This window comes from Phycodurus eques, chromosome 18 (assembly GCF_024500275.1).
Source record: "Phycodurus eques isolate BA_2022a chromosome 18, UOR_Pequ_1.1, whole genome shotgun sequence".
Taxonomy (NCBI): Eukaryota; Metazoa; Chordata; class Actinopteri; order Syngnathiformes; family Syngnathidae; genus Phycodurus; species Phycodurus eques.
In genome coordinates, this window is record NC_084542.1 from 17,901,836 (window position 1) to 17,927,794 (window position 25,959).

A 25,959-nucleotide genomic window follows, 5' to 3' on the forward strand; every position below is an offset into this window, starting at 1 on the left:
AAGAGGTCGACGGCGGGTCAGGGCTTGAATTGAAGACGTTGGGACTATGTGCGTGTGTGTGAGAACATTTAAGCATCAATTATAGGATAGTTCATTGCACGTGTGCACGGGTGCCTTGGCCTGCAGTGAACTATTTTTTTATATATAGTAAATTACTTCTAGCTGTTCTTTTTATTCCTTTTGCGCAAGGTAGCCATCATTAGAATAATGCTAAAGTAACTGACGAGAGGAGCGATAATTATGTGGAAGTACTTTGCGCACGCATTGACTCTGCAGATTAATAATAGTACTTCTGTCTTTTTCTGATGATATATACACACACACACACACACGCACACACCGGGTGTTTGAAAAGTAACTCCCTATTTTTAAGTACTTTTAATTTATTTCTGAACTATAATTCTTACAAGAAATGAACATGAGAAGAAAATGTATTGCATGGAGTTTTATTTAAAATTGGATATGGGCGCCAGCATTAGCCACCAGTTTCTCAAGCCGCCTGGGAACCGCGTTAACTGATTTCACAAGGAACTCGTGTGGGGTGGAAGACAGAACTTCTCGTATTCGCACTTCAAGTTCTTCCAAAGTCCTTGGTTTGGTAGACTTTCTCCTTTAATCATGTAACATACACAAAAAAAATTTAGAAATATATTACAACATATGAATAAATTATTATAGTATTTTAAAATAGGGAGTTCCTTTTCAATCACCCTGTGTGTGTTTATGGATGTGTGTGTGTATATATATATATATATATATATATATATATATATATATATATATATATATATATATATACATCAATGATGGACCCTTTTTTTTGTTTGTTTTTTTGTTAAATAATTTTTATTTATTTATTTATTTTTGACTGTGTGGATTATATCCAGTTTTACGTGGCGGGTATAATTAACACACATCACATCATCACGTGACACGTACATGTGCCCTTAGCGATGATTAGTGACACTGGTTGCGAAATTCGTGTTTCGCTGCGTTAGTGTACACAACCCGGCACTAGCCATGGTTTTTGCTTGCAACCAAAAATGCGCTTTTGGGCCATGTTGGGCCCAAACTCTTTGGTGAACATATTCTTGGCGCATCCCTGCCTGTGTGTATTGTTATATTACCAGTCTCCATGTGTTGCTCCACCGTTTGTGTTCACATATTTGTTGCATCGATTATTATACCACTGCCACATAGATGGTATTCATTAGCCCACCTAACGTCCTGGCGGTTTTGCATTGTTTGTTAGCATTAAGCTAAACGAACTTTCCCAGAAGCTGTTTGGTTGTTTTCAACACACGTTTAATTCTCTGTATTTTATGTTCAATTTGACAGTTGCCTTTAACTGGGAGTGGCATTAAACAGTTTAAAGCTTCAGATTTTTTTCACTATGCTCGTTTTGAAGTGAATTGAGTTTAACGTCTCCAAACTGCACCCGTATTCCCGAATTCTTGCTCACTCGTATGTCAAGACACCACTGTAGTCCGTAACGGCCCTGCAGCTGCGAACGTTGCTTTTCCACCAACACCAAAGTTTCGTCTTCTTTACGTTAGTGGCCACAATGAGCACGCGGAAGTATAAAGGCGGTGACGCTGGCACCTTTCAAAGACACACTTGTTTTTTCCATGCATACTGTGAGCATAAATTGAGCTATTTGGTCATGAGACTGACCAGCCTGACTTTGTTCGAGAGTGCAGGTTTGTTCTGCAGAGGCCAGGATCTGCTCTGTTAAAGGGATGGTATTCCAGGAATCCCCTGCGGGCTTTTATGGTGTGAGTGTGTGTGTGTGTGTGTGTGTGTGTGTGTCTGTGTGTCTGTGTCTATGGGGATTGAAGGGGCCTGAGGGGAAATTTAGTCAACAACAGTCTCCTCTTTTTCCCCTCTTTCGCTTACTATTAGTATGCCTGTACGTAGTGTCACGAGCACATTTTCATTCGAGCCCCGTATTTAGTAGTCTTTCAATCCTTCCCTCTTTTTTCTCCTTGTGTGAGTCAGGAATGTTGGCACAGCCGGCCAGCGTAGGAGGCGGACCACACATTCCTCCAAGCAGAAGTGTTGGGGGTGGCTGGAGAAGGGGGGCAATGTCTGCTTTACGCAAAACACACACATACACACATGCTGGCTGCACCTCACACACCTCACAAGAATCCTCAGAGAAGCCAGCCAGCTGCAGAGGCGCTGTCAGAGGACTTAGTCACAATGCGTCGCATTGTGGGCCCCGACGCGCCGCCCGAAGCTAACGTTCGGGAAAGCCGCACCCCCGCCCCCACCTAAACCTTATAAACAATCCTCACTGTGCTTTTGCCCGCCACACTTGCGCCAAGACATTGTGTACGTTTATGAGCCAACAACCTCGCAAACGTGGGAACACTAGCTGACAGACTTGACGGAACAATGTTGTAATATGCATGCCGGGGCACCAGTTGACAATGTCTCTGTTGTAAAGAAAAACTACAACACTGCCCACTAAATGCTCGTCCTGCCAGGTCTTACTAGAAACCATCGAGTAGCCTTCATCTGCGAATGTGATCGTTTTCAGACTCGAAACAACTAAGACTGCTTTTTCGGACAGCGGCAATTGCTTTCAACACAACACAGCGGAAGAAGCGAGTGTCTGGTGTTACATGCCACACCCTTCTTCCGTCCTGCCTTGGTCATGCCTCCGATACAACGTGCAGTGTGTCGGAATTGCTGGATTGCCTTTTTAACAACATGTTCTCCACGTTTTGGTCAGAAACCAACTCGCGTTTGACTGTTGCTTACTACAGAACGGAAAAAGCTAGAAACAAAGTATTTATGTCTGGTGAAAGAAGGGAATCTACTCTTTATTTTTGGTAGATTGGGTGCTTATATCGTCATTGAAGCCAATATTCTGATGGTTCTTGAAAGGGCAGTTATTGAGAATTATTTTGAAATGCAGCTCTAATTTTGATTGGGTTCACACGGAGGTAAATTTGTAGCGTATCAGAGGAGGAGCAGAAGACAAGCCGGGGACAGAGAATGTAAATGTTTTGCCGCAAAACTTGTCTTATGGTTTGTACCGCGTTATTTATGTGGTTATAACTCCCTGCCTGCCCAAGTTTTTTTTTTTTTTTTTTTTTTTTTTTTTGGGGCTCAAACGTAAATATAATTATGTCTGGGCTCACCACACAGAAAAGTGTTGATGCTTCTTTATTGGAAATACAGAGCAAGCAACTCTGCTTTTGGGGAGATTGTTTTTTTGTTTACTGCTGGCAAAATCTGCGAGTGTCAAAAGTCCTTCTATTCACAACGGCCATGGCTTAAAGAAACAGACGGCAACAGTTGTTGTTGTTTTTGCTCTGTGCCTATGAAGTGTACTTCTTCTACACTGTATTTCCTAAAATAAATGGCGCCCTTTTCCCACCAGGAAAGGTTTGTAACTATCATGATCTCGCTTCATAGATGCTATTGTTCATTAAAGAGTTGAACCCATTTGAAATTTGTTGCGAAGCAAAAAAGCAGCACCTAGCAAAGCATGTACAGCCTCTCAGATTAAACTTTAACCGCATGTTGTAAACGTGTGTACTATTAAAGACGATCTCACGTTATGTGGGGATTCTACGTGGCCACTCAGCAATGTTGTGTGCGTCCGTGTTTAATGTTCTGTTGGGATCATACGAGGCGGTCAACTCGGGGGAGTGTCAGTGTTGAGATTTACCCAAGAAAGTGATCCGAGTTGAATCGCCACTTTGAAGCGGAGGTTCAGATTGGCATGAAACCCGACGCCCGATCTTCCGTCGAGAAAGGCGCAATAGCGAGGTGAATTTCTTTGACAAAAGTGCCTCATTGCGCACATCACTGAGAGAGGCCGGAAGAGCAAGGTAACATATATATATTTTTTAAGTCAGACGTGCCGGGCAGTGTGTGTACAGGGGCTTCATGCTGGCGTGGCCGCTTTAGAGCGCCTCGTTGTTGTGGTCTGGAGAATTTCCGGCACTACCCAGTGGGATATATTCCAGCCACCGGAGGCTTTAAGATGATATATTTCTGTGGCTCAAACATGCAGTCAAAGTATGCGTAGGCATAAGAAAGATGCCATTTTTCCAGGTCATAGAAGTTATATTTGATTGACAGTTTAGCGGGGTGTGGTTTCGACACATTGAGCGGACACGCCCACAGCGTTTCAGAGCGGAGAGAACAGCAACGGATGACGTGGCCTGTCTGTCGGTATATAAAGGAACCCTGTTGTACTGTCCCATTAATAAAATAATTTTAAAGTGGTCCAGAGGGACACATTGAGGAATCTAAGCAGAGCTTTGTTGACCGTTTGGCCTCAGCAGCCCTCAAGGCTAACAGCAAGCGACACACTTGAAATCCTAGCTCGCACACATGCACACAGCTGTACTTTGTTGTGCCCCTTGCTGATTCAACACATTTCAAATGCAGATCCTCCCGCCCTTCCCACACGTCTGCTCTCACGGCTGGGCCGAAGGGCGGCGGGAGGGGGGTCGGGTCTTCGGGGTCAAACTGCAAGTGTTAGTCGCCACATGCACACTCAAGCATGCGGGCAGATATGTTCGTGGGCTCGTCCCACAAAAGCCCCCCTCGGACATCTGGCGGCATCTCGCGCGAGGGTTTGAACGCGCTTGGCCGATATAAAAGGCTCTTTGTAAGCGTGTGAGGGCCGCGGTGCCAAAAGAGCACTCGGCCGTGGCGGAAGTCACAAGTGGCTCCACGCGGGCGAAAGTTTGCCTCACTTTTCGAACGCCCGCTTCCCTGGTCTGCCCGCAATCCGACACTCCTGTATTGTAATGTAATCATATATTGTAATGTATTCCCGTGATAAATGGGGGTTGACTGAAATAATCATCAGTGGAGATGCATGCTTTACCCCGAATTGTTACCAAAAGGCTTTCGGAGGAGTACGAAAATATTGGAAAAGTAAGATCTTGTTGTGCCTCTTAGAAATATTTCAGTAAATGTCCTTCTTTTGACAGTTTCCAACCTGCCGCCATCTGCTTCCCGTGTGCAAAGGTCACAAGTCGACATGCCTGCTTGGCTTTCAGGATCAGCAGCTTTAGATTAGCGAGCTTTAGGAACCGATGCCGTGATAAGATGAGATGTCTTTGTGGCTGCGCTGTATAGTTTGGACTCCCCCGGGACCTCTTTTTACGGCACTTTCGTAGTCATTTTCAACAGCTTCCTGTCCGCCTCGGAAACCCTGCGAGCGACCGCGCTCCGGACCCCGAGCGCGCAGGGAAAACACGAAGCCTCGTTATAAACAATAGTTTGATGGTTTTGGTCCCGCTTGGCTCCTCCTCTCTGGACCGCATCAAGCTCCGCCCAGCAACCCCTCCTCACTGCAGCAGCGGCGGTGCGGCCTGGCTAATTAGAGGGTTGCCACGGGAACGGAATGGCATCCTAGCCAATGAGTGTAATGACAGGGTGAGGGTGGAGGAGTGCGGGGTCAGATTATAGGCCCGGCGGTATGCGCTGAGAGGAGCTAAAAAAAGGAAAGAAGCAGGGGAGACGGGGTGAGAATGTGAAAATGAAACAAAATCACGTTGTCTTTGAAAATAAAGCTATAGGGAGCATTTGTTCCCGAACATCTCTTGAGATTTCTTTGTTTTACTGCTTTGTACAGTGATAACGCACATTTTGCCGAAATGTGGCATTTCTGAAGACTGAGTAAAATCATGTTGTCCGAGAGCAACACTTTGAAAATGAATCTTTTGTGAGTTCAGTGCAAACGTTCCCGTTGGTCACTTGGGATTTGTTCGTGTCTTATTGTTTACAACAAACTCATTCACTGCCGTGGACGTTTATATTCGTCAGTTGGAATCCGACCGTTTACTGCCACCGAAGAATATATTCGTGAAGTACTTTTTTCAACGGCTAGGCGTGGAAGAGGGTCTCTCTCTCGTTCAGCTTGTCTTTGAATATCAAGTTTGTAAACCACTTTAGTGACCAACAGATCCCTTTTAGATGGCGGTATTGCATCACTCTGGATTTGAGATCAGCACAGCATTTGAGCAGAAGATCACGATTAGGCGCAGAATCTCTGCTTGTCACGTTGTTTACGAGGGAGAGAAATCCCAAAAGGTTGGAAGTTGGACGTGTTTAGGCACCTCACACTCAAAGCAGAGTTTTTGTTGCAGTAGAAGGTTGAAAGTGTGTGCCGCGATCATGAGAACAGATGACGCAATTCATGGAGTGAATGACGAACGGCATGTAAAAAAGCCATGTGTCATAGTTGTGCAAATAAATGATTTTGCCATCATAAGCCCATTCTCAGTCTTGTTTTTGTGGTTTTATAGTTTGAGGTGTAATAGCGTCAAAGTCACTGTTTTGCGTGACATGATTCTTTTCACCAAAAAAAAACAATGTTTTTTTTTCTATTGCTGATTACTAAAGAACGGAAAAAGATACAGATACACTTTTTTTTTTTTTACTGTTGAAAGAAGAGAGTATACTCTTTCTTTTGGTAGGTTTGTTGCTTATATTTTCCCAGAATTCAATATTCTGTGGGTCGCGAAATATCAGTCAAAATGCTCTTAAATGGGTGCCAATATGGGACGTCTGCTTTGAAAACGGCTGGCGGTACAGCGGAGATGCACGTTTTGCAAACTTTGGCATATCTGACTGCAAGGGTTAAGTGAGAAAAATATGTGTGAATGTTTTATAATGTTCCAAGCGACGAGCCAGAAGCAGATTTCAAACTGCAGCATGTTCACGATTAGCTCCAGTGTTGTCTGGTGTCAGGAAAGTTTTGCCTTACAGCCCACACTGGAAAGACTCGGCCTGCGGTCACCATGGCAACAAACAGGAAACGGCGTGCAAGTTTTTTAATGCGGCCGAGCCCCAACGGTTTCACGCTCCTTCCTCCTTGTGTGGCCATTCTTGAGAAGACAAACGCTAGCTGGGACCAGGGGCTAATAGTGTGACACAAAGTAGCTGAGAAACGTTTGCCTTGGTGGCTTTTGGGACTCGAACCGCATTGTGTGAAAGCTCCGGTGGCCTCAACAATCTCAACAGTGTCATATTCCATCAGCCTACTGCCAGGCGAAACCACCACAGCCCCAAACCACGAAGCATCCTGGTTTTTCCCTCCACATTGGCAAAACAAATTCTTCTCCTGCCGGGCTTGTATTACGCTAGCTCACATTCATCCGTCGTCGCATCACATTGCTGCGCGTCAAACTACGCAGAATAGGTTTGCCATAAATCTTCAGTCCAAAGTGAGTCACTTGGGTGATTCACTCATCCCTCAGTTGAATTCTGTCGAAGACCTCTGTAATGTTGCCAACTTTTTTTTTCTTCCTCTCGATGCGCTCTTTGTGTTGGAAGTCTTCTTTCATGCAGCGTTTTTTTCATCTATCATCACGTTACTTTCTTCTTCACAACTGTGTTTTTACAGGAGTGGTTTTGGAAATTAACGCAACATTGAAAGCTTAAAGAATTGCTTTCAAGTGAAGTTTTTGTAGGCTGGTTTATTTGATAGACATGCTTCAGTCAGATACTTGAGAAAGTTCTGGAGTACTTTAATGTTCATTTTTGAACTGCATGCAATAAGAGGAAATAAGTCACGGCTCAAGATGCAATGCTTTCATGCTTTATTGATAAACTGTGATCACATTTCAAAAGGTTATCATTCCCATTTCAAATTTTAATTAGCGTTGCTACTCCAAGACTACTGGTTGTCTTTCGGCGTCAGAGATGTAAGAAGACTTAAACTTGAGGCCCAGCGCACACTAAGCGGCACGGCCGAAAGCGACTGAAGTGGACCGTTGCGTATAAATCACAATCGGCCACACACCAAGCGATTGAGTACCGCACATCGACCAACGCGCTGTCGCGGAAAAACTGCGACCCTTTGCGTTTTGAAGCTCCACGAACAATATACTGCATTAGCTTTTATTGAACCACAAAAACATGGCGCAATTGTCAAGGGATAAGCGAATGGGACAAAAAAAAAGAAACGGGGCAGAATAAGTGTGGATATTTTTGAGAGGCTGCGATTGCCGCATTCACTGACTGCAGTCTGCACCTGTGAATTCCGGCGACAGAGACTCCGCTCACGTGCATTTTTGATTGACTGCTCTCGGTGTGTGGCGGGATTTGGGAGAAGAAGACGAGGACAAAGACGAAGACAGTTATGTCCCGATGTCGTGTCGGTGTATTCGGGACTGACAAACGATCGTAATTTAAACCGGGTATGGGTGGAAAAGTAAAGTAATAAGGAATTGTTTCAATAAGGGAACTCACGTCGGTATGAAAGCAAGAAGCAATTCTCACAAAACTAAGGACTACATAATCTAATTATGTATACACAAACAAAAAGCAATCCTGTCATAACAAAAGACGAATAATCTAAAAACTGTTAAAGCAAACTCATTTCACGAAATAAGAAGCAAACCACCAAAGTCTAAGGCACCCCATACTGTAAACTGCACAATAGACAGTACAGTATAATGCAAATGTTACAGTGCTATGAGATATATGTATTTAGAGTATTTTGGTTTTTATGATTCCACATGTGAAAATGTATTTAATGGTCATTGGACTCAGTGAGTGAGTTGTTTTGCCATGTATAATTTGTATTGTGCAAAGCTTCAAATGGTGACTGATTTGATATACTAAATGAAGTATATTCCGTATGAAATGTTCATACTGTTTGATTTCTAGTCGTGGGATCCAGCCAGTCGGTTTGCTTTATCAGTCACTCAGCTACTCGGCACTCCGAAGAGCTGGCTTCATTTCCATGGCGATCCATCAGAAAGCTGTTGATCTTGTGATCGGAGCGTGGAAAAACAGAACCGCAACGCATCTTCACGGATCATCGTGGTCTGAGACGCTTGTAGATCCATTGGATGGTCACGCTTGCCGCTTCACATGATTGTCTAAGGAAAAAGACATTGGATGCGCTTTTTCATCTTCCCAAACTCTTTCTCAAATAGAGTCTTAGAGTCATGATTGATGCAATAAATGAAACGATGATCTGACCTTTGACCTTTGTGGCTGACCATTTTGCAGCCATCCTTTTTTAACAACACAGGCATACTCTGCTCTATCTAACCTATTTTTACTCGTTACTGTCCAAAACACATCCAGACTTTCAATCTTCAGGTAACAACATAATGCGGCACGGCTCCCGCAGAGTGAGTAAGAGGCGGAGCTTTACAACAATTCGCCAAGAGTTGAGAGTTAATAGATTTGTTCTCAAGCTATGTTCAACACTTGAACTCGGTTAACAATGCAGAAATAACGGGCGACGTGGGGGGCAGGCAAATAGGATCGATCTGTGAAAGAAATATGAACTTGACCTTATTTAGACATGGAATTTACCCTTGACAGCGACGATACATACACTGTAACCTTAAACCCTAAGAGAGTCTATCATCTACAACAATTTTTTGTTTTTGTTTTTGTCGTTTCCTTTTGCAGGTATCAGTACTACCTTCAGGTGAAGAAGAAACTGTTGGACGGACGTCTCCACTGCACGGTGGAGCAGGGCATCAGACTAGCTGGCCTAGCAGTACAAGGTAAGACCGGCCTGCGGGTGACACAATCGCAGAAGAACAAACAGCTCATGCGAATAATCTCACCGAAAAGACAGACAGTACAAGAGGGCGCAACCTCGCATCTTTTTCTCAGGTCATCTTGACTTTGCTACCTAATATGGCCACATACCACTGGGAGAGCCCAGTCCACTTGAGTTCCGAGGCTATCGCTCTTCACACACGCATACGCGCTCTCCTGGTTGATGTCGGTATCTCCGGGGGAATGTAAACACACAGTTTGGCAGTTCCAAGGTTCGTCTCGGCCTGCAGCTGGAAGGCCGCTTATCAGACGGGGAGGCGAGGATCCGTTTACTACAAACACTACTTAGGATGCACTTAAAGCGCCCGGTCGGAGGCACGAGCACGTTGCGGAGGGTTGTAAGTGGGAGTACTATCGCGGTGTTGTCACGTCTAGTAGTTACAAGACTGAGTGAGGGGAAAAAAGTCATAAAATCTCCCAAACGCATGTGGGGAAATGTGCTACGGTCTGATGAAAGGAAGGTTGAGCTAATTCCAAAAGGTATGTTTGGTACAAACACAACGCTGCTCATCGCCAAAAGAAAACAGTGAAGCGTGGCGGTGGCAGCGTTGTGCTTTGGGGCTGTTTTTCTCCAGCTGCAACTGGAGCCTGAGTTGAGGTGAAGGGAATTATGAACCGTTCCAAATACCAGTCAGTGGTACCACAAAACGGTGTCAGTGTGAGCGCAAAACCGTCGAGCTTCTGCTCGAAAGAAAAAGAAGAAATGTCAGGCAAGCCTCCTAGAACATCCAAACTTCATTTGGGGTTCATCAGAGGCACTTTAAATGCTGGCATGTATGTGCTGACTCCCATTTATCCCTCCATCCATTTTCTTTACCGCTTATCCTCACTCGGGTCGCGGGCGACTCCCATTTAACGTTTGAATTCAATTGGTTGATTTCTGAACTCAGCCACTTCCCACTTATAAGAGGGTGTGCACGCTTGTGCAAGCTCATTTGTGTGTCTTTAGATTTGAAAGTTGTTATAGGTCACATTATTGGTTGACAAGTTGTAAAATTATTTACCTTGATCTCATTTTTTAATATCACAAAAACATGGCATTTGAACAGGGGTGTGTAGACTTTTTCATATCCACTGTATTGGTGTGTTAGTCAGTTGTTTTTTTTAAACAAAATGCTTCTTTTTAATTTATTAGCTTTATTCAGGAAAAAATATACTTTTAATGTATTCTTTTAGAAAATGCCATTTATTCCTCAATTTCTGGGCAAATGCTATTTTTCTCTTTTTCAAAATGTTTTTTTCAACATTTTGTTTTCAGGGAACTGATCTTTATATGTTCATTTTATTCATTTAAAAAAATATATAATAGACATGCACAAATATTCTGTACTAATTGTGAAGTAGGAAAAGTTCACCAAATTGTCCAAGAACTAAAAAAGAAAAATGAAAACAAAATACGTGTTTGTGCGGCACTGTATATTTTCCTGTTGTTTCTGATTTGTGGAAACCTTTCACGGGCAAGCGCATCTCTTGTCTGTTGTGTTTCCAGCCGACTTCGGGGACTTCACTCAGTTCATGTCTCAGGATTTCCTCAGGGAGTACGTGCTCTTTCCAGTGGTGAGTAGCCTGAAACCGCTTCACTTTTAAGACACACGATTGTGCCCTCGTGTGTGTCCTTTCCGCCATCGTTTTCAACTGTCTAAAAACGCTTAGAACTGGCCTAATGGAGACGAGGTGCTAGAGGAGTGGACTCAGAAGGTTGCCGAAGAGCACAAGAGCCACTGGTACGAGCAGCTTCATTCATTTGAATGTTTTTATTCCAGAATGTGTGTCTGCGTTTTGTAAAGAACCTGTAAAGTGAATTCAGAGATTTGTTTCTCAATACATTATAAATGTTTCAAGATAATTGCTGAAAACCTGCAAAGACTGAGACCCGTACAGTAGTACTCAATTGTGGAGATATAGTGTCAAGTGTTTTTCACCCATTTCAGTTTTCCAGATTCTTTTGGGCGCCGCCTGAGTCGCCCCTCCCCCACTACGTAAGAGATCGGGCGCCTTCGTTTGCATCAGTGGTGATCGGGCGCAATTGCGACATGCAGTTAGCTAGCTACCTTTGCACACACCCCAAAAATGCATCTTCCCTTCGGCTAGTCAGCTCGCAAAGCCGTTTTAGAGTGCCTTGTTGTCGCCCGTGAGTGCGCGCATGTCATGCAGAAGAGCGAGGGTGGAGGCGGGATTAAATATAGTCCGACTTGCCAGCCAACAAGTGGACTGGGGCTTCGCGCTGGCATGGTTGCTTCAGAGCGCCTCGTTGTTGGCCCCGAGTTCGAAGAGCGAGGAGGGCAGAATTTTTTTGTTTTTGTTTTATAAATGGCGTGGCCGCTTTAGAGTGACATGCAGTTAGCTAGCGACCATTGCACACAACCCAAAAATGCATCTTTCCTTCGGCTAGTCCGCTGGCGAAGCTGCTTTAGAGTGCCTCGTTGTCGTTGAGCAGGGGGAACGGCTTGATTTTTCAAGACCTTAAAGCCTCTTTTTTTTTTTTTTTTTTTTTTATACTTGCCTTTTTTTAATCATTCCAATTTGCCAGGGTTGTTAACAACACTTCTCTGTGATATGTCAAATTTACCAGACATTTATTTTGACTTTGGAGGCACTTTAAGATTTTCAATGTCTTGTGAATGTTTGCAGTCGAATGCAGGCGGCCGAAGCGGAGCTGTTGTACATCAAGGAGATTGAGAAACTGGACGGCTTCGGCCAGGAGAGTTTCGCCGCTAAGGTGCGTAGTGGGACCCCCGAAATCTCCCGCTCTTCAACGGCATTCTGTTCTGAAAGATTCCATCTACGTGCAGGACAACTACACCAACGACATTTTCATCGGCATGTCTTTCATCGGCGTCTTCGTCAAGCACAGAAACGGAAGGTCCATCATGCTCCACAGGCGAGTCTCGACCGCCGGACCTGTTCCGATGTCATGGAGTTGGGACGGTGTGGGAAAACGTGTGTTTTTGCGCAACAGGTGGAAGGACATCGGCACCATAGCGCACAACAAGTCGGCCATCACGGTGGAGATAACCAGTCGGGACGACACCATCATCTTTCACATGGTGAGTTCGCGTCGCGTCTGAGCGAGGATGCGCACGTGCAGCCGGGACACTTGATTAGGTACACATTTACGAAGATAGCAATGATAATCAAATAAGAATAAATACTGTAGTCAAATTAAGTTATATAAATAAAGGCATACTATGTACAGTACAATAGTTAGTTAAAAGGTTTTTTTTAAATAAGATAACGAAAATATTAGAAACACATCTCGGAGACAAAAATCTTCAGTAGCGATGTGTTATTGTTAAATTAATACCTCTTTCTAAAAAAAAAATATTTACAAAGATAATTTGAGCGTTAAAAAAAACACAAAAAAAACAGGTTAGGGTTAGAATTGCCATAATAACAACTTAAATTATTCTTATTTATTTTTAATGCTAGATTTGATATTTGATTGATATTTTAGATAGAAGGTTAGTCTATTTTAAAATAAGGTAACCAATATATGAGAAACGCATGCCCGGAAGCGTTAATGCTTTTTATAATACGTCTTGGAGCATTATTATCTTGATAAAGGCATATTTGCTTGATACGGCTCCTCGATAGGATCTTAGTAGATTGTGTAGCGGTGTACCCGATGTTACGGCCCGTGCGAGCACACAAGGACAAAATTCCGTGTCAAATAGCGCATGAATGTTTTGTCTTTTTGGGCACAGGAGGATATGGAAATGGCCAAGTACATCGCTCGTCTGTTCACGGCCAGACACAAGTTCTACAAACAGAACAAGATTTGCGCAGAGTGAGTCTCGAGGACGTCCGAAGGCCGCCAGGAGAAGCACAAAACGGATGCAAAGCCACGTGCTGCCTTATCGTCGAATTCACTGTCACGTGTCTTCTAGGCCGACTCACTCCCCTGCGCCAATCAGGAGACGGCCAACCTGGACGCACCGCCTCTCTCTGGTACTCTCAGCCTATCAAAAGCCCACAGTGTAACACTTATTTTTATTATTATTTTTTTTAAGCGCGTGGTCCGGGCGTTTGCCTGGCTGTCGCTTGGTGTGATTTCCGGCATGACAATGAAGCCAGTGATTTGCACGTCTACTTTGCCGCTGGCCTCAGACAATGGCGGAGCTAAATGCGGCACAATGGTCGCTCCCTCGCAGCAGTGGAATATTCTGTGTGCGCAACCGCAGGCGCTGCTTGTTTACAACTACGCCGGCCGCAAATATGTTGCAAATGTTGCTCTGATCCAATTACAACATGGATAAATAAGTCTTAAAAATAGACCAGTGGTAGTTATTTAACAATATGTGTGTAGTGGTGTTGAACTGCGTAATCATAATAGCGAGAGCAAATATGAATATATTTGATCTTATTTCATTACACTGGTCATTGGGCAAGACCGTAATCAAAATAGAGCATTATTATTGCCTTTATATTTGAGTTTGAAGGATGATTATTGTATTATTCTTATGGTAGATTTGGTGCTTGTATCGTCACAGAACAATATTGAGTGGGTCTTGAAAGAGCAGTCAAACTGCTGTAAAATGGCTGACAAGATGGGGAACTCCGCTTTGAAAACAGCTGCCAGTGAATAAGTTACATATGGTATTTTGTTTCTCTTCGATGAAATACTGAGTATCATAAACATTACCCACGGTATAAACTGTGGTCCTCTGCATGATGATGATGATGTAGCTTCTGGGCTGTACCTAATATTCTGGTGAAGTGAGTATACGACAGATTCTTCACATTTTCATATTTTGTGACATTTTTTATTTTTTTTTTCTTACAGCCCCGGCCGCAGTCCTGTAACTTCCAGACAATGCATTCCCAGTATGGAGAACATTACCAAGACACGAAAAGCTCGCAAGGTAACACACACAAAGTTTTGATACAAAGAGTATGCCACTCGCTAAAGTGGTTTCTTGACTTCTCCGATTACTCAAATGTTGCCTCGCAAAACAAAAGCAAAAAATGCCAACAGCTCGTAACTTGAATTCTCTTCAGTTGGGGCGAGTCGGATAAGTCAAGGTGCCGCCGTGTAAGTCTTGTTCATTAAAGTTACCCGTGTGCGACGCCGTCGTCCCGTCTCGTCTGCCACGTAGACAGCATCTTCCACGACGACCCCTACTACAAGTCCGAGAGCAGCCTGGACCACTGCCAGGTGGACTTTCCCTTCCGCAACGGCACGCTGCCCAACGGAAGCGTGTACAGCAGCCCCAGCCTGAGCTCCCTCAACCGCTCGCAGACGTTCGTGGCGCCCTCGCCCATGTCGTCCAACCTCAGCATCCCGGGCAGCGAGCTGATGCGGCCCGACTACATCCCCAGCCACCGGCACAGCGCCATCATCGCGCCGTCCTACCGGCCCACGCCCGAGTACGACGCCGTGATGCGGCAGAAGAGGCGGGTGCTGCACGCGCACCACGACCTCCACAGCCAGTCGCTGCGCAGTCTGAACATTAGCAACGCCTGCGCTTATCGCCAGCCTGAGGCGCTGGTGTATAGCCAGCCCGAAATGAGGGAGAGGGGCCCCTATCATGGCCTGGGACCCAGCCAGGGACCGTACGCACAGGTATGGAAACGGCCGTGATTTGATCTTCAATATCTGGTATTGGTAGACTTGACTGATCAGGTCGACCGGTCGGTAGGATTCGACTTAGAAGAATTCTCCCTTCACATCTCAGGTTTTACTTCTTTTTTTCTTCAAATTTTGAGGTGTGTTTGGAAGTACACGTTAGCGATCTTTCAGCTAACTAGAGTACCTCTCAACTTTATACATTGTCAGTATATATTTCTGAAACGATATCCCTTAGGAACCTGATTTTGGTATCACTTCGAAGCTATTTTGTTGTCCTACAAAAGTTCTTCCACTTCTCAAGTATCATTTAAAATTCAAAGGTAAGTAATTTTGCCCCAAATAATATTGTAGATACTTGGGGATCTGGAGGAGCTTTGTATATATTGTGTTGCGCACTCTAACGTTTACGAGAAATGAGTAGTTCTGTGTAAATGTCAAATCAGAAATCCGTGTGCAACGTCAGCAACAGAAGGAGAAATACCACTGCGCTGTCTGGCAGACGGTAGCACGATTATCATGTCTCCGTTTTCAGGATCATGTTTGTAAGTGTGTGCGGGGAGGGCAACACTCCAAAACATGAAAATCCTTGTGATTATTTGGTTGTTTGATGTCAAGGTAGTAGTATGTTGAAGTGACTTAAGTAAGAATGCTCACTGCCATCTTGTAGGGGGCGTTGGTGCATCACTGCTTGGCCCCTGCACAAAGTGCAACTGCGTTGTGTATGGCCTCAGAGTTCCTTTATTTTCTTGCATTTCTAACACCAGTTCTGCTTTGTAGATCAGTTACAGTAAGCCAGTGTCTCACGGCCCCCATCAGGGAGGACCGGCCAGCAGTCAGGGTCCTTGTCATTCGCCTTGCGTCAACGGCGGCGGCGGCGGCGGCGTGGGAAGCTCGATCTCTCACACGGTCAGCACACCCGAGCTGGCCAACACCAAACAACAAGGGAGCGCCGCCGGCAGCTACGCCGCCACCGCTCAGGTCGTGAGGAACCACGTAGCGCGACCGCCCCCGCCGTACCCCTCCACGCCCTTCCGGCCCGCCACCAGCACGCCGGACCTGGCGAGCCACCGCCTGCGCTGCATCGGCGGCAGCAGCCCGGAGCTGGTCACCCGCATGGTGCAGCTGTCCGTCAAGACCTTCCAGCCGGACAGCTCGGCGGTGGTGCACCAGTCCCTGCAGGAGGTCAGCGAGCCGCTCACCGCCAACGTGGTCAAGCGCCGCTCCGCCCTGGGCAAGAGGCACAGCATGGAGGTGATCAGCAGCATGAGAGGCGGTGGCATGGAGGGCACGGTGATGAAGGGCATCAACGCTCCTCTTCATCGAAGGAATACTCTCCGGGAGCACGTGTCGCAAGCGCCTCAGCCTCATCCGCCGCAATCCAAAGACTCGCCCGTCCCGACGCCCCCCCAGAAGGAACCGGCGGCGGCGCCCGCCGTGGCCTACCAGCATCAAAAGACTCTCTCCAACGCCACCATGCTCATCCACAGCAGCGAGAGCGAGGAGGAAGAGGAGGAGGAGGAGGAAGAGGAGGAGGAGAGGCCGGAGCTGGATGTCCAAATCCCGGGCCTCAACGAGGACGTCAGCATCAGCGCCCAGTTGCAGGCCGCCCTGGCCAAACTGCCCAACAAGCCCCCTCCGGAGTACCCGGGCCCCCCCAGGCCTCCCGGCAACGTTTCCCTTCACAACCACACGCGACACCGCGACCGCGATCCGGCACCGCACGGCGGCCGGGCGAATCTCGAGGACGGCGAGCCCGGCAGCGGGGGTAGCGGGACTCTGACGCGAGGGGACCAGGGCGGCGTCAACGGCAACGTTTTGGGTCCGTCCTTCTCGGAACCGGACCTGACCAGCGTCAAGGAGAGAATGAGGAAGGAGCCGGTGAAGGAGCGGCCCGTGTCGGAGATGTTCTCCTTGGAGGACAGCATCGTGGAGAGGGAGATCGCGCAGAGGGTAAGACGACGGCACGACAAATTGCGACTCCGAGAACAGTTATTCAACTTACTGTAACTACTTACTGTAACTACCCGTTCAAGTTGCCTAATTTTGAGAAAAAAAATGAAAAGAGAATCAAGTATTATTTTTCAAGGAAAAAAGTCTCGTCAGGATGAAAAGTCGTCATCTTACCAGAACACAGTTGTCTATTTCTGAGAAATTATAACACTAAACTTAACAGGTCCCCATCTTTTGGAACCTATTCCCTGTTTGTCGTGGAAATTCCTGCTTTTTCATATTTTTCAAAATCTCTTTTACAATTACAGTGGACCTAAATAGCAGAAGATTGACGCCCGTTATAATCGCAAAAAAACAAAACAAAATAAAAATACGATTTGAAACACCCCAGATTCTTGAATAAGCGCTTATTCATAAATTGCCAATAAGCGTTTACCAGGTTGGTTCCTCCCAAACAAAGAAGAAACGAAACGAAAAGAAGAAAAATGGGAGAAAATAAATCTGTGACTAAATCTGAATCTGCGTGGGTCTACTGTATAAGGGAGCGTCAATTATTTGCAGATTTTCTCTCTATACCAATTATATACAGCAAAGCATCGCACGTTTTTCCAAACTAGCGTCGGTTCACTTCCCCCTCTGTCCCAAAATGTTATTTATTAGCTAGTAGGCTACGCCAGCGCCTGATTAGCAGTAATCCGCCGTTCAGCAGCACCTGAGAGGGAAGCGCTCGACTCCGAGTCCCGCCGGGCGGGCCCGCTAAAACCTCCCCGGAATCCGCAGATTACGCTTGGGGGCGGGGGTTGTCTGTCCTTATTCAGATTGAGGTCCCGTCAATCTGGACACGGCGCCACCCGAGTAAAAGGCAAACGCAAAGCCGCAGATCACCCCGGACGCTTGTTGTTCGGCTGTTCCAAATTCGAGAGAAGGGCAGGCTGGAGCCCTCCTGCGGGGTTTAATAGCGCCGGAGATTAGGAAAGGTAATCCTGTTTCAAAGACAGAAGGAGGGACCGGGTAACGTGGGGCAGAGACGACATCGTAGGAAGGAAGTAAAGCAGAGTCACGCGCGCACATGCATGTTTCCCGTACCCGTGAGCATGACGGCGGGCTTCTCGTCTCTCCTGAAGACGTTGGAGAGACAGAAGATGTCCGTGGACTCCATGAAGAGGCCGCTGATGATGGCCGCCCTCAACGGCCTCTACGTGGCCCGCGTGCCCGTCCCCGAGTGTCCGGCGGAGGACGGCGCCAAGGCTGCCCCTGACGAGCGGGTGAGACCGTCTGAGTTCATTGCGTCATTTTCAGACTTTCCTGCTTTTATTGTGGCTGAACGGAATTGTAGGCTCAACCACAATAATGAACATATTAACATTTTATTCCCACGGTGTCCATCAAAAATGAGCTTCAGTAGTATTTCCATAAAGCAGATTTGTGTGATACCACTCTTGTATTGACTCAATTGTGCAGCTGTGCCTCATCTTGATGCTGGTTGGTGTCATTTGGGTGGAGCGAAAGCTGGAAAAGATAGCTTAATGTTTCTCAACTCAACTCAATTGTGTTTTGGTTTAGGTTGAGTTTTTTTTCAAATGCAAACTATATCAAGTCCCCATTCCCCAACATGGATCACAAGAAAAATAAAGACTTTATCAATGAGGACCGAAAATAAGTAACTTCATTTTATTTGTATTTTTTCATTTTTTAAAATTAAATAACTAAAATCTTCAAACTTAAATGACAGTAATTCATTTCTTTTCATTTTGTTTTCATTTTTAAAATGACATTTAAAGAATGAATAAAAATGAGGCTCTAAAACACGGGATTTTCATCTTAAAAATATACAAATTAATATGATTAATTAATTAATTAATATAATATAAAACTTAATTTTAAAATTAAAAAATTAAAATTACAAAATTAATATTACAATTAGAAATTAATATAATATAAAAATTATAACGATATATAGTCATTTAAAATCATACGAGTGACTTATTGCGGCGACCCTAGACAGGGAAAAGCTGAGTCAAAATTAAATCCAAAATATATTTGTGCGTCAAAAAATATATCAATGATTAAAAACGATTGTCTAAAATAACATGAAGTCACTCCATTGTCATTTTGCCCTCGGTTCTAAAATGTAAAAAATCCAATTAAAAAAAAATGTCTTTTTTTTTTACAAAATGGTATTCAAAAATAAAAAATAAGGATATAAAAATATAATCATTTGAATCATTCTTAAATTTCAAATCAAAACTTCAGGTTAGTAACATTTATAATAATAACATACGTAATGACATTTAACAGAAAACTGACTACAGCGCTTATTTTCTCATTTGTATTTAACTGCTATAGTTGTGTGGTAAATGTAACACTGCAATGTAAATACTGTATATTATATCTAATCTAAATGTACTGTTAATTGAAGTCAACATGTCTTCATTTTTGACATACAAAAAAAGTACTGCACGGACTGCACGCTTCACTCGGACGGGGTCTATGTGTTGGCCATTGAGAGGAGGCCTTTGTCCGCACTGTTGCTAAGCTAACGAGGACGAGCCCCAAGTGGGCCGTGGCACGCGTGGCACGCCGGCGCTCGATCCCCTCCGGGGTCGGCCGGTACGTGGAGAATGTGACCCGGCCTCGGTGACGATGGACAGTGGCAGAACAAAAAGAGGAACAACAAGTCCCGAGTACCCCCGTTTGTGCACTGCGGTGAGCCGAATTCATCATTCGGGTTTCCAAAGACCCGAAGTATAAAAGTTTTGGAATATGGTCTCTCTGTAGCGCGGCGGAATGTATCCCCCCCGTAAGTGGCCGTTCGCCGCTCATGTTATTGATCGATCTTCTCTTGTGCCGTCAGTGTAAGATGTTGGAGCTGAAGCTGGAGGAGGAGCGCGTCTTCACCGAGTACGAGCAGGTGCCCAAAAAGAGGGCGGACGGCGCCCTCACCACGGCCGCGCTCCCCGAGAACGCGGAGCGCAACCGCTTCCGTGACGTGGTCCCGTACGAGGAGAACCGGGTGGAGCTGGTGCCCAACAAGGAGAACAACACCGGCTACATCAACGCCACCCACATCAAGGTGGGCGTGAGCCTTCCGATGCGCGCACCGTTCCAACATGGAAACGCGAGTGTCGAGATGCGGCTCTTCGTTGATACTTTGCTCCGAATTCTGCAGGACATTTAAAAGATGTGGTTTATTATAATGTCGGTTTATATATATATATATATATATATATATATATATATACAAAATACAAATCATTCTTGACCTTCATCTTAGAAAAACCTTTTTAGTTTTTTTTTTAAATAGAACGTTTTATTTATTTATTATTTATCCATTTTCATAAGACCCTTTTGCCTTTTAAATCAATGAAAATAAACCTCGACCTCTTCGACTGAAACTTACTGCTTGCGTTTTATTTGTTGTGCTAAAAAGTACGTCCTTTTTAAGAACATTTTTTGGAAAACAGATTTGATTTGTTTTCTTAAGGTATGATAAAACATGAAAATAAAGAATAAACCAAAATTGTATCTTGGCAAAAAAATGTCTATTGAATTAAAGCAAAAACGGTTGAATGTCTTTATATTCTCTTTGAAATGACTGTATGTTTATAAACTACAATCTAATAGCGTGCTATTTTCGATAGACCTTTTCGATATTTTGTGCCAGGCCATATTGTTTTTCGCGGTGCGCAAATAGCGCCTGCTAGTGGAAAAGCTTCGATAGCGAGTAGTTCGTGTTGCTCTTCTAAAAACATCTTCAATGAAGCCCCGAGTCTCTTGATGTAGCTCTTCATTCGTCACCGATAGGGTCTCAAACGACGACGACCACATCACACGGCAGACATGAAGGGCGAAGGCTTAACGACACGCTCGTGTTTCTCTGCCTTGCGGTGGCCTTTGAGGAAAGACCGGATGAAAGGCGGCGGCCCTTTTGAGTTCAAAAGCGCTCGCAGGAATTCACCAGGAATGCGCTCACAAGTACTAAAACCCTCTTAAGTCTAGCTGAGCCGCTAAATAGCCCCGCCCACCTCTGTTGTGGCGCGCGTTTGCGTTCGGCATGATCGCCGCCCGTCACGGCCTCGTCTAACCCGCTTACAATGTCGTTGCCGGCAAACGGCACAGAAGAACAAAAAGCCTTTTACTATTTGTCGAAATAATGTTTACAGTCACACGTTGCTTTTCCGGGTGCCGAAATCCGAGATCCAAGACTTTTTCTCCGTGCGCAAAAAGCCTATTTCGTGTTGGCGAGCGCCTGTGTGAGGCAATCGGTGGTCTGCTTGTCAGCAACTTGACATGCCGCGCCGGTCAGGTGCATGGATTATATCGGCAAAGGAGAGGCGCTCACTAACACCCGTTCCGACAGGTCTGTGATTAGACATTTTTGTGTACGCGGAAAAAGTCCAAGATCTTTTGAGTTCAGCTCATGCAAAATGGGATCAAAACAAAAGTTTCGATTTTTGTTCAGCTTAGCAGCACGAAGTTTGGTAGACAGACGTGTGTCATGAGTAGACACGCGACAAAAGTATCAGAACCCGTGCTCGAAAACAAACAGGAAGTCAGTCATCTTGATATGAAGTGGCCGTATTGGCGTCCAAAATTCCTCGTCGGAGGAAAGCTAACCAAGCTAAGCCTCAAGAACCAATGGCTGAAAATGCACAGGAAGCCATTTGGCTGTCGCTCAAAATTCAGCCCCTGAAGCCAGTTTAACTTGGCGACATGAAATTTGGTAGACTCGAGTATCACGAGTAGACCTGCAAAAAAGCCTCAAGAACGCAAGCCGGAAAATGCACTGGAAGTCATCCATTTGGCTGTGGAGCTGTCATTTCGGGCCTTTTCTTTTCATCTTGGAAAATTCTGCCCCCAAAGCCAGTTTCACGTGCCGACCTGAATCTTGGGAGGCATGTCTATCACGAGAAACACATTCTCGAGAAGGCTTGGCCAAAAAGACAGGAAATGAGTGGCACCAATTGCGTTCTATTTCTTGACGTATTTCATCTTGTGGGCAGGTGACCATCCGAGGGGAGGAGTGGCACTACATCGGCACCCAGGGCCCGCTGGCCAACACCTGCGGCGATTTCTGGCAGATGGTGTGGGAGCAGGGCGTCAATGTCATCGCCATGGTTACGGCCGAAGAGGTACGTACGCGAGCGTCCGGGCGTCCGTTGGTTTCTGACCGCGCCTTTGCGCGCCTTTCCAGGAGGGCGGGCGGCCCAAGAGTCACCGCTACTGGCCCAAGCTGGGCTCCAAGCACAACTCGGCCACGCACGGCAAGTTCAAGGTGACCACCAAGTTCCGCACCGACTCGGGCTGCTACGCCACGACGGGCCTGAAGGTCAAACACCTGCTGTCGGGCCAGGAGAGGACCGTGTGGCACCTGCAGTACACCGACTGGCCCGAGCAGGGCTGCCCCGAATATGTCCAGGGCTTCCTCTGTGGGTGACCGCCTCCGTTTTGTCGTCCTGGCCTCGTGTGTGTTTTAAAAAAAAAAAAAATGTTATGTCTTTCTTCTGTCTCCTCAGCCTACCTGGAGGAGATCCAGTCAGTGAGGAGGCACACCAACTCCATGCTGGACACCTCCAAGAGCCTTAACCCCCCCGTGGTGGTGCACTGCAGCGCAGGGGTGGGCCGCACCGGCGTGGTCATCCTCACAGAGTTGATGATCAGCTGCCTGGAGCACAATGAGGTTGGCGCCTTGGAAAAAAATAGATATCATCAGGGTTACCACGATAGTGCGAAAAGGAATACAGCGTGCCCCCGCTTTATCGCAGTTAATCGTTCGTGCCCTCGCATGTTTTTGGGTTTTCTTAAAAAAACAAACAAAAAAAGACCCTGCAAACTCCCCTCTTTTGTCACATATTGTTCAATAAACATTGTCGTCGTATTCATCTCAACACGCAACGGCTTAGGGCCCATGATTTTAAAAAAGACATTTGACAAAATACACACCAAAAAAAAACAGAAAGCGTGAGGTTTGCTGTCGCCATCTAACGATGAATTAGTCGGACAGCAATGAACAAATATTTTAATCATCAATTTATCTTTTATTAATAATGAATTATTTTTTTATTTAATGATGAATTGGACATAAAAAAAATCATGCATTTATTTAAAATGTTTTTTAAAAAATGCATGATTTGGGGATTTTTGAATTTTTATTCAGTTACTGGTTTGGTCGGTAACAATGTGAATCATTGTTTTCCAAAGTAAAAGCAAATGTTTGCTAATACCTTATTTTGATTCAACACAAAGATAAGGTCCGTAAATGATTAATCGACGATCCAAAAGTTGTTTTCAGAGAGTTCCGCTGCCGTGGCTGCGTTAGAGCGCCTCGTTGTCGGCCGTGAGTGCGTTTACATTTGGCATATGCAGATGGCCGAGAGCCGGCGCTAAAATGAGGCTAAGTGAAGCGAGAGAGGACTAAATAGGGATTAACGATTCATTCGTGTCTTTTCCGTTTTGTGTACAGCAGCTGCGGTTGTGGTTCAAGTGCTGTAGAAATCGAGTTGCGTTGAAACGGTTTGTTGTTGTTGTGGTCCCGTTTAGCCCGTGGAGATCCCCACCATGCTGTCGGGCTTGCGGCAGCAGCGGATGCTGATGGTCCAGACCATCTCGCAGTACAAGTTCGTCTACCAGGTCCTCATCCAGTTCCTCAAGAACTCTCGCCTCATCTGAAGTGTCTGCGGACGACAAGCCCTCACCCGCGTTTTGATTTTGTTCCGTTTTTTTTTTCCCTTCTTCTTCTTCAGTTTTCAACTGCTAATACGTTCTGTACATTTCCTCAAATAGCGGCCAGTTAAAAAAAGGCAAACGCCACCTTCAAATGGACACTGCCTAACGTATTTATTCAGCACCAAGTTGCCACAAGATGGCACCAAAGCCCTGTCTAATATAAAACTATTGCTTTGACGCCATCTTGGTGCCAAGTAACCATTTTGAAGTGTGGCGAGGAACTTTTGTTAAACACGCCAAAGCCCCTTCTCGTAGAAAAGTAGTGCTTTGCTGCCATCTTGTGGCATCTATAGGTAATTGTAACCCTTTTTGGGAGGAGAGTGTCAATGGTTCACACAGCTGGTGCATTTGAACGCTGCTGCTAAGCAAAACAGCAGTACTTACCGTGGCAAGTGCAAAGTTAAAATGATGCAATCATTTTAAACATAAACATGTTACTCCAAAAATGCGCCAGAAGTTCCTCCGCCGTCTGCCGTTGAGAAAACGAAACGCCCCAGGCCGCTAGATGAAGAAATGCATTTTAAAAGTGGCACAATAGTGCTTGGATTTAAAAAACAAAACAAAACAAAAACAATCAAACAAAAAAAAAAACAGCAAATATTTACTTTGATTTTGTAACGAATGCTTTTTTTTCCCCCCCTTTTCTTGTATATTTATTTATCCATCTCAACATTGAGCTGCCCAGCATTACATTTCAAAATGTCCATCATGAAAATCACGGGTGGGCTGTACAAGATTTCCGAACAAATGCAAGTAGTCACAGCGCTTCACTTTTGGCACATTTTGTCACGGCGAGACCTCATTCCAGAATGGGGGGGGAAGTACTTTACTAAACAGGTTGTCATTATGGGATGTCGTGTGTGGAATTTAGAGGGGGAAATGAGTTCAATGTGGAAAAGGGCTGTTGCATAACAAAACATGGAAGGTGAAAAGGTGAAACATTTTGAATACTTTTCATATGATGTTTATTATTATGTATCATCATGTCATAACGTTGGATTTTTTGTCGCTCTCTTAACACTTCCTGTAAGGTTTCATTGGTTTTTGGGTGGGCCGTAGGTGAGTACATTTGAACGATCAAGATGAAACCTCGAAAAAGAGTACAAAGAGTGCATTGAAAGACTCGTTGGACAAACTGTAAATAGCGTTCAGTTGTGCCTTCAAGGAGCTCTCCACGCATCTCCGAGCTGAAATCTTTTTGAGTCACTATTTATCCTGCAACATGTTCAGAAAATAACTTTTGTTTGTTTGTTTGTTTGTTTATGTACAGACACGTGTATTGTGTGAAAATACTTGTTATACTTTCATGACTTGGTACTAAAAAATACCGCAACCTGTTCAACTACGCATGCATTTTTAAAACAAATCTATATTTGAATGTATATATAAGCATATAAATATATATATTCTGGTGTGTATAAGCTTCCGGCTCTCGCGAGTGTTTTATTGCACTCGTTTGTCACGTGGCATTGCACTGTTTGTTCATATTTAATCCCCCTTTCTTTTTCTTCTTCGTGTGTGTGTGTGTGTACATATTTGTATATGTTTTCACTGCATTCTCCTCCTCCTTGTACTTGCTTGTAATGCAATAAAGCCTTATTTTCTCTACGTGGGTGTTAATGCAGCTCTTTATCAGCAGAAGGGGTTCACTTGGAGAACAATGATGGGAAGGTCCCAATGTGTCATTTCTGCAACAACAACAAACGTGTTTGTGCATGAGAATGAAATGGGGGATTACCATTTTTCTTTTTTGGAATTTTACTTCAAATGTATTAAAACATGTTTTTTCTAAAAATAATGTATACATTTATTATATTTTAAAGACAATACAATTGTATTTCAAAAAATAATTATTTTATGATTATTAATAATAATAATATTCTAAATATATATAGGTTCAATGTTTTTTAAAGTTGAAAATATATTTTTTCCCTACAAGTTGGTGTAGCATCATTTTTACAAAATCATTTTAGTAGCGATTCATAAAATATTTAGATTTTTAATAACAAACAAGCCCCAGAACTTTAGATACATTATTAAATTGAATTGAGACTGTTTGATCTTACTATTTTAAAAAATATATTTTTACTGCAAGAAATTAAGTTTCGATATACCTATGAATTTAAAGAAACCTTTTATTTCGTAAAGTA

The 25,959-nt window shown here is 44.6% G+C and overlaps 1 protein-coding gene across 6 annotated transcripts in view; it reads left to right on the plus strand.

Annotated features, from left to right (window-relative positions):
- Positions 1-25,417, plus strand: part of LOC133416750 (tyrosine-protein phosphatase non-receptor type 14-like) — a 40,067-nt gene extending 14,650 nt beyond the window's left edge. For 5 of the 6 annotated variants that reach the window (XM_061703882.1, XM_061703881.1, XM_061703880.1 and 2 more), the window contains 18 exons: positions 9,409-9,506; positions 11,054-11,121; positions 11,218-11,288; positions 11,496-11,543; positions 12,196-12,283; positions 12,357-12,445; positions 12,524-12,611; positions 13,269-13,351; positions 13,452-13,512; positions 14,348-14,426; positions 14,661-15,127; positions 15,911-17,083; positions 18,208-18,348; positions 19,938-20,156; positions 22,087-22,215; positions 22,278-22,512; positions 22,600-22,763; positions 23,624-25,417. In XM_061703882.1, the coding sequence (XP_061559866.1) occupies positions 9,409-9,506; positions 11,054-11,121; positions 11,218-11,288; positions 11,496-11,543; positions 12,196-12,283; positions 12,357-12,445; positions 12,524-12,611; positions 13,269-13,351; positions 13,452-13,512; positions 14,348-14,426; positions 14,661-15,127; positions 15,911-17,083; positions 18,208-18,348; positions 19,938-20,156; positions 22,087-22,215; positions 22,278-22,512; positions 22,600-22,763; positions 23,624-23,752 (3,430 nt within the window). In that variant the 3' untranslated portion in view covers positions 23,753-25,417. The remainder of the gene's footprint in view (positions 1-9,408; positions 9,507-11,053; positions 11,122-11,217; positions 11,289-11,495; positions 11,544-12,195; positions 12,284-12,356; positions 12,446-12,523; positions 12,612-13,268; positions 13,352-13,451; positions 13,513-14,347; positions 14,427-14,660; positions 15,128-15,910; positions 17,084-18,207; positions 18,349-19,937; positions 20,157-22,086; positions 22,216-22,277; positions 22,513-22,599; positions 22,764-23,623) is intronic. The other variant, XM_061703885.1, reaches the window with a different exon arrangement.
- Positions 25,418-25,959: the final 542 nt, after the last annotated feature.